We start from the raw sequence: 21203 nt of genomic DNA, 5'->3' as shown, positions 1-21203 counted from the left end.
TTTGACACGTGTGTATTTTGTTCCTATCCGTGATTTCATTTGGAACACGTGCAATTCACCTAAAGAAATGGTTGTCTTTATTTGCAGGCTGGTAATGGACTTTGGTATCAGATGAATGATGCTAAAGTAGTCCGTACTGACATTAAGAGAGTTCTTGGTCAGCAAGCTTACATACTTTTTTATATCAGGTAATAACAAATCTTAACATGTGTTCAGAAGAGATTTACTTTCTTGTTATTGATATTTTTCTGTTTTGCAAGTGTTTTTCTTGCTATCCCAGGGAAAGATTATTATTTGTCTAATTCAGTTCTGTCTAACCTGAAATTCTCTGTGTCATTTATTATCTTTTGTTGCTTGGCCTGAAACTGCAGCACTTGTGTAAATTGCTATCTATGTGTTACCTGTAGCTGGCTAATTTAGAGAAGGAGAGAAATGAAGGTCATCTGTGGTGTAAGAATGAATTATTGCTCTGAAAGTGATAGTCTTAGTAGGAAGACTGTTCTCTCCTTTTCAGTTTGTAGTCTTGGCGAAGCCTTCTGTAGAGAAGGCTTCCATATCGTATGAACTGTTCCTCTAAAATTATAGGATGGGATTTAATCCAAGAGTAGGCTGAAAGAAAAACTAAACTCCGGTCACTGCTCTTTTCTGAAGGCGCTATGATTTGACACTTGGAGAACGTGCGTTTTACTTGCCAGCACCATCTTATCCCTGTTCATTCCCTCCTGGTCAGCAGGGGGCTAATAGTAAGCAGGCTGGATTTATGGGACCACGACTTCTTTCTCATATGATTAAGGTAATTCAGGGAAGTGGGAGGGCAGGTAACGGCACCAAACTGCTAGTGGGTTTGGGGTTTGGTGTGGGGTTTTTAGTTTGGTTTTCGGCATCTTAGTTTTGTTTTCCTTCCCATGCTGCAGCTTTCTCCACAGCCCTCATGCTACAGCCAGAGTCATTCAAACAGTGGTTACTGCTAAATTGTGCAGCCATGCGACTCCATTACTTAATACCTCCAAGACAGCTTTCTAAAGCACAGAGAGCTACGCTCTTTGACAATTTAAGCAGAGTGTACTAATCCTGGAATCATTTAAAAGAGGACTTGTTTTTCCTATCGTTGTCACTTTAGCTAAGACAGGGAAAACTAATTGTCTTATTCCTGAGCACCAGAACAATTACTTCAGGCTTTTCAGGGTATGTTTAAAGGGGAAAATAAATATATTTGGGAATAGCAGCAGGTAATGTTAAGTTGTTTGGCTGGTTTTCAAAGATGATGTTAATTTGATTCCAATCGGCTGTAAACCAAAAGCAGGAATTGAATACGCTTATTGGACTTGCATTTATCTTTAAAGGGCAGTGTGTTTTTCTTTGTAGGTGTTAAGACCATTTGTAGAAATACTCAGTAGGAGAGTTTTGTGTTTCAAAATGTTAAATGCAGTGTTTGCGTTAATCCATCTTGCCATTTCTTCTTTTTAAATACAGAATTCAAGCCGTTTAAATGGAAATGGATCCATAAAAGAGGACGCAAAGACCACTGGTGTCACCCTAAAAAGGCCATCTTCAGCACCACCAATGGCCTGTGTTCAAAACCAGACAATTACCAGGCCTTCAATTACTGATCCGTCAAGAAAACAGAAGATCACCACCAGTATTCACAATAAATTGCCTGCTCGTCGGTCTGCGTCACAGCCTGACTGTCTTAGCAGTGCTGCGGAGGATGAAGATCTCTACCAGGCTGTTCCTTCATCCACAATTACAAATTCGGTAATGCAAATGAAGCAAATGCAAACAAGCAAAAAAGTTTCTGATGAGATTTTTGTGGAGCCAACAGTGAATGAAAATCCTAAACTCAGCTCTGATAACACAGTCCCTTACGGTGCAGAATCTTCAGGAAAATCTGAGGAGGAGTCAAAGGGCTTATTTAAAAGGAATTGCAATGCAATGTCCTCTAATGGAATTTTGGTTGGAAAGGTAGTCCGTACATTGCAGCATTCCAGTTCTTCCTGTCAGAATGCTGACGAAGGAAGATCCCAGCATGAGCTGCCAAAAACCAATTCACTAAATGGTGCTATTAGGTTAGTTAATGAATCTAAAGAAAACGCACTGAAACTTGATGATTCCACTTGCCGAGTTGAACCTGTTAAACCTTCTGAGATGTTCTTTTCCAAAACAAACGGATTGCTTGAAACATAGATTCGCTCCATCGAGAATTTCTCACCTATGATGTATTCGGGAGTGTTTAGTGTGTTCCTAATTCAGGTGAAATACTGAGAAAACACAGCACAAATGTGATTGTAAGACTTTGTGGTATTATCCCATTAGAATTTGCAGACCTGAGCTTACATTAGAACTTGCCAACTGAAGCTCAGCTGAGATAAAAATTCCTAAGTTTCATAAAGTAGATTTTGGGAGGTGAGTTGGGGTTATCTTTGAAGTGTAGATAATGCATACAACTCAAAACGGTCTTGCTTACCATTTAATGGAGAAATTCTGACAAGACTAGTCCTCAGTACTACTACAAATAGTATTTTTTTTGTCTGCTGACTTGTGCGTTTTGATTGCAGATGCCTGGAGCTATGCCTTCAGTCAATCGAGAAGTCATCACAGAGTCCCTCACAGCCAGCCAGCTGAACAGCTTGTCAGAGGAAACGAGGTAACATGAGCACAGTCTGATTAAGACAAGACCTTTTGGAAGTTCGATACGGTTTTATCTGTCTACTAATAGTATTTAATGGAGGGATTTAAATTAGTACAATTCCATACTGTATGTCCAGCGTTACGAACAGAACTAATGATCAGCACTGAGCATATCACTCTGATGCAGGTTGGTGCCTCAAGGAGAACTCGTGTTCCTTCATAGAATGTTTTTCCATTTTTCTCCACTGTCTGGAGAAACATTGGCTGTTCCCCGCTCGCCCCTATGCCTTTTTTCTCAGAGCAGCAGGTATAAGGAGACGGATGTGTTTGCTTTTTTAGTGCAATGGCTTCAGAAGCAAGAGGGGAAAAAGCACTTTCTCTGGGAGCTGGAGAAGGTGTCCTAATCGCAGGAGAGGTTTCTAAATGGCATATCTTTGCGAGGGCTTAAGACTCTGAAGAAAGAGGCTGCTTTTTTTCATTTCCAACACTGGCTGTTCTTCCTGAGCCCCGCCTTCTATTAATGCAGTCATAGGATATGTGAATGTAAATTTGTGGGAGAGAGGTAGAAAACTCTGTTTCAACTGGTGTTTTTTTGGCTATGTTGGGAGACCAAATCGAGTGGTTTTGAACCTTCTGGCTCTTATTCAGAGCAGCAGCATGTGGAGGGAGACAGATGCATTTGCTTTTTTAGTGCAATGGCTTCAGAAGCACGAGGGGAAAAAACACTTTCTCTGGGAGCTGGAGAAGGTGTCCTAATCACAGGAGAGGTTTCTAAATGGCATATCTTTGCAAGTGTTCCTGTAGTCCGGAGGTTTTTGTTTGTTTGTTTGCCTTTGGAAGGTTTTACTGTTAATCTTCACGTCCTTCAGCAGAAGTGAGAAATGTGATTTTATTTTGTGCAGTGTCGCGGACCCTCCGAAATCTACTGGGAATGATGAATACCTCGCAGAGTACCGATTTGATGACGGTGGAGACAAGGAGAAACCAAGAAGATCAAAAGAATGTGACCTCATTTCAAAAGAAAACGTTTTGTACGGCAAAGAGCCTGGTGAGAAATTGCGGCAAACTTCCTCTCTCAAGTGTGACACTGAATGTAGCTCTAAAAAGCTTTCCTCCTCATCTATTGCAGAGAGATGCCAAGGTAGAAAGGACAAGACTAAAAACACTGAGAAAGAGCATTACCAAAGCAAGAGGGAACATGCTCCTAGTGAAGAGAAGGAGAGTCAAAAAGCAGGTCCTTCCAGCAAGAGGAGGTGTTCCCAGAGCGTGGAAGTTGTTGAGCAAAAGCGTCACAAGCAGGAGCACTGGGAGGGAAGCAGGTGCAGATCTTTCCCTGGTGAAAGAAACAGCCCTGAGAATGGCAGAAGAGCAGTCAAATATTCAAAGTCCAGATCTGGCAGCGGAGGAAGATCAGAACAAGGTAGCAATAGATATTACCGATCCAAAGGGGAAAGAAGTTGGAGCAGAGAAAGATACTATCGAGATGAAGCACGGAGATGGGAAAGATGTAGCTATTCCAATGATTACTATTCACCTCATGCGACAGGAGACAGTAGAGAGAGAAAGTTCTCTCACGGCGATGCAGCCTTTGACAAATGGACTGCAACTTACTACGGCAGGTCACATAAGCATTATCATTACAAAAGTGGATGGCCTCACGGTTCCCTCTTGAGAGATGAAGATGTACGTCGCTTTAGCACACCCCGAGCAGACTTGCATCGTTGCTCGGTATCTCAGCAACATTCTGGAAGACATTCTCGTGAAAGACATGCGCTTCCACCTGTGTCAGCTCATTTGGAGAACTGTCGCCAGAAAAATGAAACAGAAGGAAACAGAAAAAGAAAATGTACCCGTGCAGAAGGTAGTGAAAGTGAAATAGAAAGGAAAGACAGAAAGATAGAAAAGGAGCTTTTAGGTGGTGAAAAAAATGCAAAAATATCACAAGTTCTAGAAGAAAAAGAAGTCTAAGGATAAACATGGAGAGAAGGATTCCAAGTAAGCAAGGATTCCAGCATACTCCGCATTTTTTATCCTAATTCTTTTCTGGGTGCTTCTCATGTATTCCTTTTTTTTTTTTCTCCTTTTTTTTTTTCTCCTTTTTTTTTCTTCTCTATTTTCTTCTTTTTTTTTTTTTTTTGTTTTGGTAGTTTCTAAGTTACTTAGATAGCATCAGCTGGCTGGGGATCATGTTGTTAGGTTGATCGGTGAAGATAGGAAAGCTATTGCTGAATTGTGTCAGAGCACTAGCTTTGGACCACATAGTTGGAAACACATCCGTACACCATTCTGGATTAGGTTAAAAGTTTTTTTCTGCTTGCACATATTCCAGAGCTAGCCATTGTTAAGGATCTGTGTACAAACCAGGACCTATGGTCCTTCAATCTGAGGGCTTAAGTTTGCTACATCTAAAGTAAGTTGCGTGTGCACAAAGCACCACAAAATAGCTGACATGCTGCAAATCATCACCTGTGGTAAAATAAATAAAGTTTCATATAGGCAACAAGTGCCACATCTTTTTTTCTCTTTTAAACTTGCATGTTTCTTTCAGACTTCACGATTTGTGTTTCTGTGCGCTCCACTTTGACAGTGCCAAACGCAAGCGTAAAAAAAGAAGAAAAAGGAGAAGAAAAAGAAGAAAAAAGAGAAACACCAGGAAAGTGAAGGGCTCCTTGGAACACTTAGATCCTCGTTTCCAGAAGATAACGCGGGAGAAGAAGGAAGAATCCCATCCTCCAGATGGCTCTTCATGTGAGCAATGCACAAGTGAGAGCAGTAAACAACCTTACAAGGAAGGGAAGCCTTCCAGTGCAGGCGAAAGCAAGAAATACAGCTCCGTCTCATCCAACGAGTGTATTAAAGGTAAGCGGCCGCAGTGTGTCTGAGGAATTCCTTTTCTATTAATGTAGAGATTATTTCAAACAGTCTTGAAGTGCTTGATGACTTAAGAGTCTGCTGAATATTAAAAAAAAAAAAAAAGTTGATGGACTTTTTCTTTCCGTTTTTAAATGACCACTAGGAAAGAAGGCCTGAAATAAAGAGGTGAAAGGCAAATAGTTTTCATTTGGTGTGATGATTAAGTGGCAAACAAGAGGAAGAGTTGCAGGATCCCTTCTTAAATTCAGTCCAGCCAAGTAGGAAAAGTAAACGTGGACAGCTGTATCTTGGCAAAGAAGATAGTAGGGAGCAAGGAGGTTTAGCAGTCAAGATGGAAGGTGATGCCATGAGACTTACAGGCTAGTAATGTTCTAGTGAAACCAAGCCTTCCTAAAGAAGCCTGCCTGAATAATTCCTGTGAATAACAGACTGTGTTCAGCTATTTCCTAACATAGAAACGGTGCTGACTGCTTCTTCAGAGTAACATAAGTTAGTGATGCTACTGAAATAGTTGTGGTTCAGACGTAGATCTGATTTCTCCTAAGCACGCTGAATTCACAGCTGTTGATCCTCCAGAGGAGGCTTTGCAATTGAACACCTGGAGAATAGGTAAATTTCCCGCTGCTGTTCTCCTCTCCTCTTGTTTTGTTTTGTTCTGTTTTCCTAGTAGCATAGGCTTTAGACTCTGAGGAAACGGGCTGCTTTTTTTCATTTCCAACACTGGCTGTTCCTCCTGAGCCCTGCCTTCTATTTTTGCAGTCACAGGATATGTGAATGTAAATTCTTGGGAGAGAGGTAGAAAACTCTGTTTCAACTGGTGTCTTTTTCGGCTATGTTGGGAGACCAAATAGGGTGGTTTTGAATCTTCTGGCTCTTATTCAGAGCAGCAGCATGTGGAGGGAGACAGATGCGTTTGCTTTTTTAGTGCAATGGCTTCAGAAGCAAGAGGGGAAAAAACACTTTCTCTGGGAGCTGGAGAAGGTGTCCTAATCGCAGGAGAGGTTTCTACATGGCATATCTTTCTTTGCGAGTGTTCCTGTAGTCCGGAGGTTTTTGTTTGTTTGTTTGCCTTTGGAAGGTTTTACTGTTAATCTTCACGTCCTTCAGCAGAAGTGAGAAATGTGATTTTATTTTGTGCAGTGTCACGGACCCTCTGAAATCTACTGGGAATGATGAATACCTCGCAGAGTACCGATTTGATGACGGTGGAGACAAGGAGAAACCAAGAAGATCAAAAGAACGTGACCTCATTTCAAAAGAAAACGTTTTGTACGGCAAAGAGTCTTCTGAGCCTGGTGAGAAATTGCGGCAAACTTCCTCTCTCAAGTGTGACACTGAATGTAGCTCTAAAAAGCTTTCCTCCTCATCTATTGCAGAGAGATGCCAAGGTAGAAAGGACAAGACTAAAAACACTGAGAAAGAGCATTACCAAAGCAAGAGGGAACATGCTCCTAGTGAAGAGAAGGAGAGTCAAAAAGCAGGTCCTTCCAGCAAGAGAAGGATCAACTTGAATACAAAGAATACAAACTTGAGCTCCTGATGGGCTTCATGCTGAACTCTGTGCTGTTCTTGTCCTACTCTTGGTCTGTCCATAGATACTATGGTTTAAATCCAAATAGAATCATGCGATGAGGAAGATGTATCTGCAACAAATTCAACATCTAAAATCAAAGTTTACATTTTCCGTGATTTTCTTCCTGAGCAGAAGTTTGGAGTACTCCTTTTCTATTAATGTAGAGATTATTTCAAACAGTCTTGAAGTGCTTGATGACTTAAGAGTCTGCAGGTTTATTATCAAATCCAAAAAAAACCCGACTTGGTAGACTATTTTTTTCCCAGTTTTGCATGACCACTAGGAAAGAAGGCCTGAAATAAAGAGGTGAAAGGCAAATAGTTTTCATTTGGTGTGATGATTAAGTGTCCAACAAGAGGAAGAGTTGCAAGATCGCTTCTTATATTCAGTCCAGCCAAGTAGGAAAAGTAAACGTGGACAGCTGTATCTTGGCAAAGAAGATAGTAGGGAGCAAGGAGGTTTAGCAGTCAAGATGGAAGGTGATGCCATGAGGCTTACAGGCTAGTAATGTTCTAGTGAAACCCAGCCTTCCTAAAGAAAAAAGAGCTTTTCTCCCAGAGAAAGAGAGACAGACAGACAGACAGACAGAACAAAAGGGTGCCGGGGCCCTTTTGGAGCTATCTGGTGCTGGCTGTTGTCTGGACTGTTCTCACAGACGCCATCCCTGCAGGCCCCTGCTACCAAACCCTTGCCACGTAAATCCGATCGAAGTGTATGCAGCAATTACAAAGCCGCTGTGCTTTGGGCTGTCATGATCCTTCTGCAAGTGCAGGGGAGGTGCAGGGTTGCTTTGCATTTCCAAAAGGAGGAAGAAAGCCTCCAACCCCACTGGACCTCAGCCACTTGCAGGAGCCAAGCAACGCTCCCCACTTTCAGTTATCTCCCTCCCATGCACACAGTGGGAGCAAGGTTGAACAAGCACATTTTTGAAAATGTTTATCTTAATGAAGAATAAAAGAAGTCTACAACACCCAATCCCTCTGTGCACCCAAGGCAAAAATCGTGGACTATTCTGCCTCAACACTATTTTCAGACCCAATTTGTAAAGTCATCTAGCAGAGGATTTCTCTCTTGTTCACTCACTAGCTTAGTAGAGCACCAGTTTACATAGGTGCTGGAGCAGATTCCTCAACCATCTGAAGGGACTTGATCCCAGAAAAGTTCAAAACTGCAGATGACTCATGATTTTGTGGTGAAGCATCTATTAAATGAGAGCTGTTCCGCTTAGGGCACAGTGAGACAATGTGAGAAGAACCCTGTATCTCACTGATTGAGGCTTTATAACTCTACAGAATTGTCAGTCAACAATAAATGGAAAGTGCAGGAGATATGTTCTTTCTTCCTCCTTTCCCTGCCATAAATTAGCAGAGACATTGTGGTGGGATATAGGTTCAGAGCCTCACAGAAGAAGGATTTGAAGCCAGGCTCTCCACAGTCTGCACCACTGCCTTCCTGACGGCTTTTGACTATTTTAATTAATTTTATTATTTTATTTTATTTTATTTTATTTTATTTTATTTTATTTTATTTACTTTATTACTATTATTCTTCTTATTTTTCTGGATGGTGTCTAAGTCTTGGGGGGGAAGAACCAACTGTGGGAGGAGGGAATGCTACTACTGTCTGTGACAGTGGTGATTTCTGGACAGTGTTAGCAACAGAGCTTCTGCAGAGAAGAGAAAATGACAGGCAGTCTGTCTTGTTATTCCATGTACTGAGTACTGAGTGCAGTTTTGGGCTCCACAGTATAAGAAAAAGTATAAGAACAAACCAGTGCACTGTGATAAAGAGAGTTTAATAGGGTACAAAAGGAATAAAAACAAACAAAATAAGAAATGAGAATATTGATAATTTATAATGTATCATAGAATCATAGAAGCATAGAATATCCTGAGTTGGAAGGGACCCTTAAGGATCATCAAGTCCAACTCTTGACACCGCACAGGTCTACCCAAAAGTTCAGCCCATGTGACTAAGTGCACAGTCCAATCTCTTCTTAAATTCAGACAGGCTCGGTGCAGTGACCACTTCCCTGGGGAGCCCGTTCCAGTGTGCAACCACCCTCTCTGTGAAGAACCCCCTCCTTATGTCAAGCCTAAATTTCCCCTGCCTCAGCTTAACCCCGTTCCCGTGGGTCCTGTCGCTGGTGTTAATGGAGAAAAGGTCTCCTGCCTCTCGACACCCCCTTACGAGTATAAAATATATAAATATTGTTTAATTAATAATATTAAATACTTATCATTTTATAATAATGAAACAATGCCATACTGTACAACACAGTCAATAAAGTGGATTTAATTAAATAAATAATAAAACCCAGGAAATTAAATAAAATTTTAAAATGTAAATTTAATACAAATAAAACCCATTTTTCCCATCCCAATGAGTTCCTATCCCCATCATCACTTCCCATCCCACTGATCATTTCCTATCCCAATAACCTCCCAGTTCTGATCCCAAGGCTGAATTCCCAACTCCCACCCACCCATCCATCCAGCCATGCACCCATTTTCTGCCGTCCGTGCTGGCCATGCCCACATCCATGCCCGGCCTGAGCATGGGCAGCGGGAGCGGGCTGCATGAAATAACTGAACATGAAATTATGAAATAACATGAAATAATAAATAAGGTAACTTAATTGTTGCTGTTGTTAACATTGCTTCATGACAACAGATGCAAACATGGATCTTGAGTTGAGGGCAAAGGTGACCTTGGATCTGAAGCACACAGGCGTTCGCTAATGTCCCCCCATCCGGAGTGAATCCACAACGACTCGGAAGGAAAACTAAAGTCCAAAGCAGTGCACTGGGATAAAGAGAGTTTAATAGGGTAGAAAAGGAATAAAAACAAACAAAATTAGAAATGAGAATATTGATAATTTATAATGTATAAAATATGTAAATATTGTTTAATTAATAATAGTAAATACTTATCATTTTCTAATAATGAAACAATGCCATACTGTACAACACAGTCAATAAAGTGGATTTAATGAAATAAATAATACAACCAGTAAATTAAATAAAATTTAAAAATGTAAATTTAATAAAAATAAAACTCAGTAATTTAAATAAAATTTAAAAATGTAAATTTAATACAAATAAAACCCAGTAAATTAAATAAAATTTAAAAATGTAAATTTAATACAAATAAAACCCATTTTTCCCGTGCCAATGAGTTCCTATCCCCATCATCACTTCCCATCCCACTGATCATTTCCTATCCCAACAACGTCCCAGTTCTGATCCCCTCGGTGTCCCAGTGCAAGAAGAGCTGCAGGCAGAGGCCTTGCTGAGTGAGCACCTAAGGAGAGGAATGTAATCCAGAAGGCAGCAAAGAAGAGCAATGCCCCGAAAGAAGAGCTAAGTCTTGTCTCTCAGCCCTTTGGTGTCCCAAGCAGCAGTTGCCATGGGCAAGCTTTCCCAGCCCAGCTGCTGCCAGCATCCCCCCAGCTTGCCATTGCCACCTTCCTGGGTGAGGCGCGCGCGCATTTGCCATTGGCATTTGCCGTTGCCCATCCCTGAGAGTGGCAAGCAGTGCGTAGGTCCAGCACGAGAGAGGGGAGAGGGCAAGCGAGAGGGGCAAGGGCTGAGGAGCGTGGCTGAAGCTGGAGCAGGTGCCTGCAGAGGTCTCTGTGCCTGCCTGCGTGCTGAGCGGGCCTGGGTGCTGCGGGGGCCGTCGAGGAGAAGCCTGAGGTCGGTCACGGGTAGCCGTAAGAGTAGGCTCTGGTGTGGTCCTTCTGCCGCTGCTCGAAGAATTGCCCGGGGCCGATCTTCATGTGGTGGGCCGCCCGCTGCTGCTCCTCCTGGGCCAGCTTCTTGAGTCGCTCCCGCTCAGGACGCTGCTGCGGCGTGATGGGCACCGACGACTCCTGCTCCTCCAGCGGTGTGGGCGCTGCGTCGCCGCCCGCCCAGGGCCCCACGCAGGGCACGTAGTCCCCGCGGGGCTGCGCCGGACGCTGCAGCGTGCGCGGCTGCGTGGGCAGAGCCGTGGGCAGTCCCCTCCAGAGCGGGGGGCTCTGGAGGGGACTGCGAGGGGGACTGGGCAGGGCTCTCCTGAGGGCTGGGAGAAGTTGAGGCCTCTTGAGGGGAGCCAAGGGAGGCTGGGGCAGGGTTCTCTTGCGGGCAGGGATGAATTCCTGCTGGGGGGGCCTTTTGGGGAGAGGCTTGGGCATGGGTCTCCTGCGGGCAGGGTCGGGGGGGCTCTGGAGGGGACTCAGGCGAGGCTTGGGCAGGGCTCTCCTGAGGGCAGTGAGGAAGTCAGGGTCGGGGGGGCTCTGGACGGGAGCCTGGGGAGGCTGGGGCAGGGGTCTCTTGCGGGCAGGGAGGCAGTCAGGGTCGGGGCGCCTCTTGAGGGGAGCCAAGGGAGGCTGGGGCAGGGTTCTCCTGCGGGCAGGGATGAATTCCTGCAGGGGGGACCTTTTGGGCAGGGCTCTCCTGAGCTGGGGCCGGGCTGCAGGCTTGAGGGGGGAGCTGAGTGGCGGCACAGCAGCTGCAGGGGGCTGCAGCGCCCGCCCAGCCTGCACCTTGTCGGGGTGCAGCCCAGGGCTTGAGGGGACCTCACCCAGCGCTCTGGTGGCTGCCAGTCCCTGTGTGCTGGGCTCCTCGATGTCCTCGCAGAGATTGGGCAGCTGCGAGAGGAAGCGCTTGAGGACAGGACTGCTGGGGACAGCGGCGAAGGCATCCACGGCATCGAGGCAGCTGAGCAGCTCCTCCAAGCCGGAGCTGTCCAGGTCGGCCGGGAGCTGGTCCTGCAGGTGCTGCAGCTGCTGGCTGTCCCCTGCCAGCTGGGGAAAGGCCTCGGCGAAGGCATCGGGGCCCAGCTCCAGCAGCTCCAGGGGCTCCTCAGGCACCTCTGCAAGTGTCGCTGCTGAGGAAAAAGCAAGCCAATGCAATTCCCCAAGCATCCCCCGCTGCCAGCTTTGCCATGGCTCCTGGGTGTGGGGCGCCCAGCGGCCGGCTGGGCCAGCCCCAAACTCACCGTCGGGCGTCGCCGTCTGGGTGCTGGCGGTCGCTGGAGCCTGGCCAGGCTCGGGGGGAGTGGGGCCGGGCAGCGGGGGCCCCTGGTCCTCGCTGAGCCCCACGGCATGCAAGCAGGGCTCCGGCAGCTGCCCCCGGCTGCTGCTGAGGGTGCGGGGCACAGGGAGCGCCTGTCCCCGCAGCGGAGGCCCCGGCACGAGGAGTGGTGGGGGGCCGGGGTAGGCAGGGGCCTGCAGCAGGCAGGTGCCTGCGGGGTGCAGGAGCTCCCCATGGAGCACGGCCCTGGGCCCCAAGCAGAGGGGAGCACCATCCTGGGGCACCAGCGTCCCCGTCCACATCAGCAGGGGCTGGGAGACACTGGGGGCACCCACAGGAGCGCTGTGGGGGAGCTGCCCCACAGCAGGGAGCTGCCCCACGGCGGCGGCGGGGAGCTGCCCAAGCTGCAGGTGGTGCCCCTGGGCTGGGAGGTGCCCCCCAGGTGGCAGCTGCACCCTGGCGGGGAGCTGCAGCACCTGCCCCTGGACCCCCGGCACCACGTGCCAGACGGTGGCCTGGGGCAGTGCGGAGGGGAGGGTGGGTACCTGGGGGGGCTGCAAGGGCAGCGCCATCGCTCCGGAGAGGGAGGGAAGCAGCCAGGCAGCCACCGTTGGCGGCATGGCTGGGATGACGAAGGGGGAGTTTTGCGTCTGCGGAAGCTGCGGAAGCCGTCTGGGGAAACCCTCTGTGGGAAAAAGGGCACTGGGCTGAGCTCTGGGGCGCTGGGCTCGCCAGCAGGGCCGCAGCCCCGGGAGGAGCGGGAGCCGGCTGCTGGACCTGCCATGGTGGCTGGAGAGTGGGGCGGTTGCTTGGGGAACGCGGGCAACGGGGGTTCCGTCCCAACGGCTGACCAGCCCCTCGCCGACATCCTGGGGAGGACTGCAGGCTTTGGAGCCAAGCAGGCTGCCCAGCGCAAGACTTGGCCATCCCCAGCAGGCTTTCCCTCCCACGCAGCACTTGCCATGCCCAGGACGCTTCCACACCACCACTTGCCCGGCCCAAGGCTTGCCCAGCCCAGGACCAGCTTCTCGGCCTCAGCGGCAGTGCCCATCCTTGCCATTTCACCGCATGGCACATTCCCAGCAACCCAGACGAAATCTGCCCCATCAACACGAAGCGTTTCTTCAGCCAAAGAGACCTCGTCCCAAAGAATTCCTCTCTCTTGGAGGACTTCTCCAAGCACTTCCTTCCCCAGGGAATGGTACCCACCCCATTCAAGACTTCCCATCCCAAGGCTTTTGCTTCCCAGGGATTTCCTTCCTAGGGAACATTGCCCATTTCCTAGCCCAATGGCTTCCCACCCCAAGGAAGTCTTCCCATGCTGTAGCCCCGAAATGCCCCCAGAGGGCACCTGGCAGCTACTGGGAAGGAAATGAGCTCTGTCATGGTGAGCTAGCCGCTCAAGGCCCTGCTCTTTGGCCCAGGTGTCTGTGAGGCGGTGTTGGCAAGGAGTCCTGTTGTGAACATAAGAACATAACATAACAGAAGAACATAAAATCACATAAGAGAGAAAGAAATATAGAATAACAGAACGCGACATAAGAACATCAAACAAAGACAACTCTCATGATGTGGTCTGATAGGATGGAGGAGAAAGCAGAAATCCAGCAATGCTGTCTTTCCTACTCCTCAAAACCAATTCCGTTGACAACTGGGAATGCTTCCAGCTGGAAAAAAATGCCAGAATGAAGTGGAGGACTCCTTGCCATCACTGTGTTTCTGGAGCACACCTCTACCTTTCTGTCCAACAGGGGGTTCTTCTTGGGAGATAATTGCCCAACATGAAAAAACACAACCAAAGCCAGAGGACCCATCTCCGCAACAACACGATAAATAGAAAAGACATCTCTAGATGCAGACCCCAGAGCTCCAATTCACTATGTCCCACTAGTGGAAGTTATTTTTTAGGCTTTGTTTTTAAGGCCACTGGCTGCCTCCTCCCTTATGCTGCCCATTCTCCCTGTTGTCCTGTCTTCTTTCTCCTGCATTGCTTCCTTTCCTTGGTGGACCTTGCTGAGCTCTTTGATGTTTTGTTGTATATTTATGTATGAAGACATAAAACTGTTAGAGAGTGTCGAAAGAAGGGCAACAAACAAGAGGGTTTCTTTTAACAGGGGGATTGAGGTTTGTGGCAAGGTTTTGGTAGCAATTTAGGGGCTGCACTGTGCTGGACACAGCAACAGACGCACCATAAGCCAAAGTCAGACAATAAGCCAAGGTGTGTTCACGTGTGGTTTACTGTGGTTTACGTGTAGAAGAAAGTTTTCGCCTATTGGTGAGTATACTGCAGATTTGCTGCATTGTTCTAAATTAAATAGCAAGATAAGTGATGGCATCGTAGGCTGGGAAAATATTTCTAGAGTATTAGCGCATTTTGAGCATCATTTTAACTGTTTATGCAAACATGAAGATTATTAAAATCAGTGTTTATTTATGTCTATATGTAAACAGGTGATCATGTTGTATAGCATGCAGTAAATGGTTTGCGAATGCTGCTTGAAGAATGAAAAGAGTAAGTCAGCTCCACAAGGAATAAATGAATTTTGTTTATCTGTGCAATGCAGAGATTAGAATTAGACCAACAGCATGGAACCAAAGTCTTGCTCTGTGCCTTTTATCTGTAGGACAGTTCATGGAGGCTTCAGCAGCCCTATCTGTTTTCTAGCACTCTGAAATGTCCTCTGTGGTGCTGCACCCAGTTGAAAGCCTGCACTGATTGTGCTGAACTTTCCTAACAGGAGGCACGGGTCCTTCGTCGGACGCTGGCTGGGGATGTATGCTGCGATGCGGGCAGATGATGCTGGCCCAAGCACTGATCTGCAGACACTTAGGGAGAGGTGAGTGCTGGTCCTGAGGGAACTTCGGTATTGTCTGCAGACGCTTCTTCGTAAGTACTCCATTAAAAGCACAAACCCTGAATTTATTAGTGAGACTTTCTTTGATGCCCTGGTAACAGTTCCTAATGAATCGATTCATATTCAGCTGGGTGAAATCATCCCAGCCTGAAGCAGAGAAATAGGCATAGAAGGAGAACAAATGGGGAATCCTGTCGCCATTATTTTATAAACCTTTTAGTGTAACACCCAAGTTGAGGCCAAGGGAAAACCTGCCACCGTGGGACAGTGCTCTTACCCTTCTCTTCACTCCTCACTTGTCAGCAGCACGAGGTCCAAACCCCCCTGGTGCAAGCTCTTAAGCATGCATGTCACATCCCAGGATGCTGCCAGTGGAGTGTTTGGACTTTCTGTATGGATCTTATGTTGTTATTTAATGGGTGCTTAGAAATCCAACAAGGTCTAAACACAGCCTGTACTTTTAAATAATCTTGGAAGCTCAGAGATACTGGAATGGCTATCAACACGCAGCATGATCCGTCAGAATATGTTTGCAGTTGATGTTTTTGTTTTGTTTTATTTTCCCTGTTTTTACAATCTAGCCTATGATGATAAAGTGCAGCTTGATGATAAATAACAAGCTTGGAATTCTAGGAGCTCTACACAAAATGTAAATATTCGAGATGAATTGAAATGTCTTTTAACATCTCATTATAAAGCTTTCTGCTGTCTAGACATTTGATCAGTGTAATGAAAACGTCACCATTTTTTATTCTATATCAATTTTTCCTTTCAGATTGGCAATGGGAAAAACACAAAAAACAACCAGAAGAATATCACAGAATCCTACGATGCTTTCTCAACAGGAAGGCTTGCTGTTATTCAATCCACCAGATGGGTAAGAACAAACATAAACTTTCAGGTTTTTTCCACTGAAATTTCTACTGTGTTGAATCACTAATTTGCAGTATGTTAATTCATAATTTTAAGAAGTGGATGTGAAGACAATGTGTATGCTTATACAAAAATAAAAAGGTATGCAGATGGGCGCAAAGACTAGTAGTACAGAAACATTCCCTGAGACCTAAATAAAGCCATGTACTAGAATCTAGCTCTTGATAAACTCTGTAAGCCTTGGGTACCAGAGTCAGTAATGCTAGAATAGACAGTCTTGTAGCTTATTGCTGTAATTTGTAATAAGGGGCACTAACATTTGTTAACTTGTAATTCTCATTATAGTTTAGAAGCCTTTTGTTTATTAAAGAAACTGGCACTCCCTAAGTTTTGAAAAGAGCATAGATTGAGAAAATAATTGTTATTGCTAAATACAGATTGCAGTTACTCTAGAATGTTTGACAGTCACGGTATTTACTGTATATTGTTCCCACATTCTTTATGGTCTCATTTTTCTTTGATTTTGTGTACGTGTGTCTTTTTTTCACTGTGAAAACAGCACAGGTGGGTGTTGGAGAGGGGAAGTCAATTGGAGAATGGTTTGGACCAAATACAGTTGCTCAAGTACTAAAGTAAGTGAGATCATACCAGTCTCATTCAGAACGTACTCCCCTGGGGCAGCCAAGACAAGGCCCAGGCAGAGTTTTGAAGGCTGCATCTCCCCCTGTCCCACAGTCAGGAATGTACTTGCCATCTATTTACAAGTGCAGCATGGAATGTCATGCCACAGCTCGGTGTGCAGGTACTGAGTTGGGAATGGGTGACCTCTAAATTTTAATAAAGGAAGAGCCTGAGGAGAAGAAACTGCAGGAAAGTCTCCTGCTATGCCGTCTGCATGCCCTCACCAGTCACACCACAGATGTATATTCCTTTCTGCACAGTGGCACAGCTCTGGCAGGTCGAGAGTGCCACCGTGTAGGTCGGAGTGGTGGTGTGAAACATCAGAGAGAAGCCATCTCGGCTGAGGAGGGAACTGAGCTGCAATTCCTCCCTTTCTGAGCAGCAGTTCTGCCAGCAAGGCTACTGGATAAAGATGGGCAGCTCCTCATAGTCTGGGAGCCACACTGAAAGGAACTGAGGCTGCTCAGTTCTCCAGGGGTACGTGGAGGTGTCTTACCTCAGGCAGGGGCTAGGCTACAGGTCCTGCGAGCTCAGCAGCAAGTCTTTGACACCCTGGAACAGGCACATGATCTGAAGAGGGAGGGGAGCTGAAGCATGCCCTGGACTCCAGATCTTTCATGGCCAAGTTTTTCATGGTGAAACGCTCACCCCCATTTCTTTCTGGCTTATTTGAAACAGCTAATTCTGCCAGTGCAGCTTAAGAGTGTAGCTCCCTTCCCCAAAGGTTTGGATTTTGCAGAAGTGGACATAAAACTGTGTGCTGCTGTCTCCCACTGAAGTTTTGGTGCCCCAAACCCTTACCTGATTTAGCTTTTAATGCCCCATTTCTGCTGTGCACGCAGGCTCAGGCAGAAGTAATTCCACTGAATTCAGTGGAATTTCTTAAGCAAAAAGTAATCTGCAAAACTGGCATAGGAATTTTTTTCTTTTCCAGATGAGAAAAGACACAATTGGGCAAGAACCCATTGCAGAGACTGTCGAGTGCAATAAAAAGTAATAAACTTGATGTAGTTGAACTGTTACTGTCACTGCACTTAGCAGTAAGACAAAACAGTTTGCACATGGTGCAGCGCATATGTTTTTCCTGGTACCACTCAGTACCTATTTTTCTAAAGATATTAAACATTTAATGTTTAAAGTTTTCTTTTTCTTACATGGAGACTTTAAAAAATGCAGAAAGGATGTTTTTTCTTAAGAAAAAAAAAATGGTTCTGAGTGTAAAGCTACCCTTTTGATCCAACTAGTTTATATTAATTAGTACCTTAATGTTTTCTAGGAAGCTTGCTTTATTTGATGAATGGAATTCATTAGCAGTTTATGTATCTATGGACAATACGGTGGTCATTGAAGACATCAGTAAGTGACACCTCATCAGTTTTCTGGTAACAGTTTCTGATTTGACTCCATTTGCCAGCATGTATCTAAACATGAACAAATACTTGGGGGGCCATGGGTTTGTCTTGCAAGGGTAAGAAGAGGGAAGAAGGACATACAAACTCAGTTGTGTTTTTTGATCCCTGATGCCAACTTCTTGCTCACATCACTGGATGCGAAGAGCTCCTTGAAGAATTTCTACTGTCATCATTGCTGCCATTTCATTTCTCTGGCGTTTTATAGTCAAAGCTTGACAGTATTAATAACATTAATAGTACATGTCACTGCAGTCTTAAATTGTCATCCCCCAATCATTGATCTAACGTCTCACTTGGACGTGCCAGCACATACTGTCTGCTAGAATTACTTCTACTAAATAGCTGTAATTGCCATGCCCAGCTCGTTTTGTCTTGGGTGCCCTATAAAGATCCCTGGCAAACTAGCTTAATTCACTACTGAGAGGAAGATCTGCTTTGTGTTCCTCTGTGCGTTGACTGATTTCTAGTTTTATTCCCGCAGAAAAAATGTGCTGGTGCCCTCCTCAGAGCAGCAGCGCGTCCCACAGCAGTGCACATTTGCACAGAAGTGCTCTTGGCCGAAGCAAGAAGGCAGGAGGACTCTGCACAGGCTGGAAAGCCCTCTTGCTTATTATACCTCTACGACTAGGGATAAATCACATAAATCCCGTATATATTGATGCATTTAAAGTAAGGTTTTCTTTCAATTCATTGCTCGTTACTGTCAAATAAGTTTGGGTATCTGTGATGTCAGTAAAGAAATGAATTACAATTTCCTTTATTCCTTTTGAACTCCTAGGAATGCTTTAAGATGCCACAGTCTTTGGGAGCATTAGGAGGGAAACCAAATAATGCCTATTATTTCATAGGATTTTTAGGTAAGGAAAAAAGAAACTTATTCCAAATGTGCAGATGATCAAAAGAGAACATTTTTTGAAGGGGAAATAGTAAGGGGTCTAAGCGTGAACCTCTAGAAGTAAAGAAAGATGAGAATAGAATAAAATAAATGAAGAAGAATATCTAAAAGAGTTTAGAAACAGTATGAGATGATCCTTAACAGGAGCAGAAAGTTAACAGCAAAGCTAGGTGTAAAAATAAGTGATGACATCAACAAGAGCAACATACTGAGAATAGCTGATAGCATTTGACAAGTGTATTGGTCAAATGTCACTTTTATTTTCTTGTATTTCAAAACTGTTTCTGATAGCAGTATCTTTTTCACCTTTTGCATACCTTCTGTTATTAAGTATTGCTCTAATTAATTTAAAATGCATTCCTTCAGATTTCACCCCACTTTGGGCCAAAATTTTGCAACCCTATTTTGTCCTTTTGTAAAACCTAACCTGTTTTAGTTAGGCTTTTTTGTTCCAATTTCTGAATGAATGCCTAATGGGATTACAGATTGCATCTGTGAACATCCTGTACCTTTTAATCTGTCAAATGTTAGTGTTTACAACACTTGAGATTTTTTTAAAAAAAAAAAAAAGTACTGGATCTCACATGGAAAAATAAAAGTATGTGACAAAGATAGAACATAACCAACCAAAAAATTACAGTAATAGGTCACAATAGGAAGTTATACTAAATACCCTGTGGGAAACGCTGTGTCTAAACCTTCCGATTCTCTTAAAGAATCCCTAGCTGGAAAGTCTAGATTATACTGACTGCGATGGCAATCTAATTTCTATTTTACAGTTCTGGACCAAGTGCTTATTAATGTCACTTGCTTATTTTTAACATACAGCTTTTACCCATCCAGGCAATGAGCTGATCTATCTGGACCCTCACACCACTCAAAGCTTTGTAGATTCAGAAGAAAATGGCACGGTTGACGATGAGAGTTTCCACTGCCAGGAAGCCCCACATAGAATGAAGATCATGAATTTGGACCCTTCAGTAGCTTTAGTAAGTGTCAGGAAATCTTGAATGCATGTACTTTATCTCAAAGTAATGTCTCTCTACATTGGTAAGGGCAGCAATGCATCTCCTTGAACAGAACCAAGATCACAAAGCTGTCTTCTGTGATCAACACATAGTAGTTTGTACATAACTACATCGAGAATCTTAGGGCAAGTGGGGAGCTGTCTGTACTGTAGGGAGCTCGCTTTGTTTTCTTTACTGAGCAGCTTTTACTTCTTTCAAGAGGCATTATAATGGTCAGAGCAAGGAACTGAAACAGGTTTACGTGTTTTATTCTATCACTACTTTATGTTTGGTCACCTCTAGACAAGTTACTTAAACTTACTTTATATCATAAGTTGAAAATGTTTAAGTGGAATTATTGTATTTCACCCCAAATTACAAATACAAATGTATTATTTGTAATTCACCCAAAATGTCATGGGGGTACTGTGGTATTTGAAAAAATTGGATCTGATCCCATGCCAGTATCCTGTGATTGGGTGATTGGCAGTTGTCACCAGTGGGATGTGTTTCTAAAGCTTTAAACAATCTGTAAAGATACCGGTATCTGTCATTTATTCACATACCTGTTTTTTAATACTGCTGCTTTTTAGAAAGTTTTTTTGTTTTGTTTTGTTTTGTTTTAATACTTAACTACGTAACTGTGCAAAATGTGGCATGATGCAACGAGACAGACAAAATCATAATGAAGAGCAAATATTTTCAGTATAGATACCAGAATGGAAATGTTCCTTAGGTGGTCCATCATCTACAAGTTTTCAGCTTCTGCCGATACCTGGACTGTAGGAACTGGGTGGCGCTCCATGGAGGAGCACACAGGAGCTGCTGCTATTTTTTGCTTGACTATTTCGTTAGGGGTTTGCAGGGCCTTGTTCTCCCCGTGGGTTCTCTCCCTAGAGCTGCCACATATTTGGAGTCTTATATCTACTGATCGTACAGGGCATTACTGTATCAGAGGTCAAACCGCCTTACCTGCTGGTACCACATACCTACCATCTGCAAAGGTAAAACTCTGTGTGTTTGTTTTTTCCCCTAAGGGCTTCTTTTGCAAAGAAGAATGTGATTTTGATAACTGGTGTAGTCTTGTACAAAAGGTAAGAGTGGGAACTTAGCATCTCGATTTGTTCTTTATAAAGTCTGGTTTTTATTGTTTGTTTTTTGTAAAATTTTCCTTTGCATTTTCCCTTGTGTACAAATTGTATGAGCCATGGAGAAGAATGCATTAAAGCATCAGGGTAAGGCAATACTACTGAATTGCTAATTGGAAATTGTTCAGCACTTTACCAGCCACAAACCCTGCCAGTTGGAAAATGGGTGTAAACATCCACACTTGAAGGTGTTACTGGGTGACACTTGCTTTTAACTTCTAATTCTCACTAAATGACTAAGG

General features: G+C 44.6%; 1 protein-coding gene across 6 annotated transcripts in view; it reads left to right on the top strand.

Annotated features, from left to right (window-relative positions):
• Nucleotides 1-20984, top strand: part of LOC140003066 (ubiquitin carboxyl-terminal hydrolase 42-like) — a 37641-nt gene extending 16657 nt beyond the window's left edge. The window contains exons 14-26 of one of the 6 annotated variants that reach the window (XM_072041788.1): nucleotides 88-188; nucleotides 652-793; nucleotides 1474-1755; nucleotides 2556-2644; nucleotides 6643-6797; nucleotides 14829-14927; nucleotides 15721-15822; nucleotides 16378-16450; nucleotides 17776-17855; nucleotides 18393-18580; nucleotides 18690-18768; nucleotides 19650-19795; nucleotides 20851-20984. In XM_072041788.1, coding sequence (XP_071897889.1) covers nucleotides 88-188; nucleotides 652-793; nucleotides 1474-1755; nucleotides 2556-2644; nucleotides 6643-6797; nucleotides 14829-14927; nucleotides 15721-15822; nucleotides 16378-16450; nucleotides 17776-17855; nucleotides 18393-18580; nucleotides 18690-18768; nucleotides 19650-19795; nucleotides 20851-20925 — 1611 coding nt within the window. In that variant the 3' untranslated portion in view covers nucleotides 20926-20984. Of the gene's footprint in view, nucleotides 1-87; nucleotides 189-651; nucleotides 794-1473; nucleotides 1756-2555; nucleotides 2645-3530; nucleotides 4624-5176; nucleotides 5335-6642; nucleotides 6798-14828; nucleotides 14928-15720; nucleotides 15823-16377; nucleotides 16451-17775; nucleotides 17856-18392; nucleotides 18581-18689; nucleotides 18769-19649; nucleotides 19796-20850 lie in introns of those variants that run through there. The other 5 variants (XM_072041789.1, XM_072041784.1, XM_072041787.1 and 2 more) reach the window with 5 other exon arrangements.
• The last annotated feature ends 219 nt before the right edge of the window (nucleotides 20985-21203 follow it).

This window comes from Anas platyrhynchos, chromosome 8, assembly GCF_047663525.1.
Source record: "Anas platyrhynchos isolate ZD024472 breed Pekin duck chromosome 8, IASCAAS_PekinDuck_T2T, whole genome shotgun sequence".
NCBI classification, from domain to species: Eukaryota; Metazoa; Chordata; class Aves; order Anseriformes; family Anatidae; genus Anas; species Anas platyrhynchos.
This window is presented reverse-complemented; position numbering and strand designations above follow the sequence as displayed.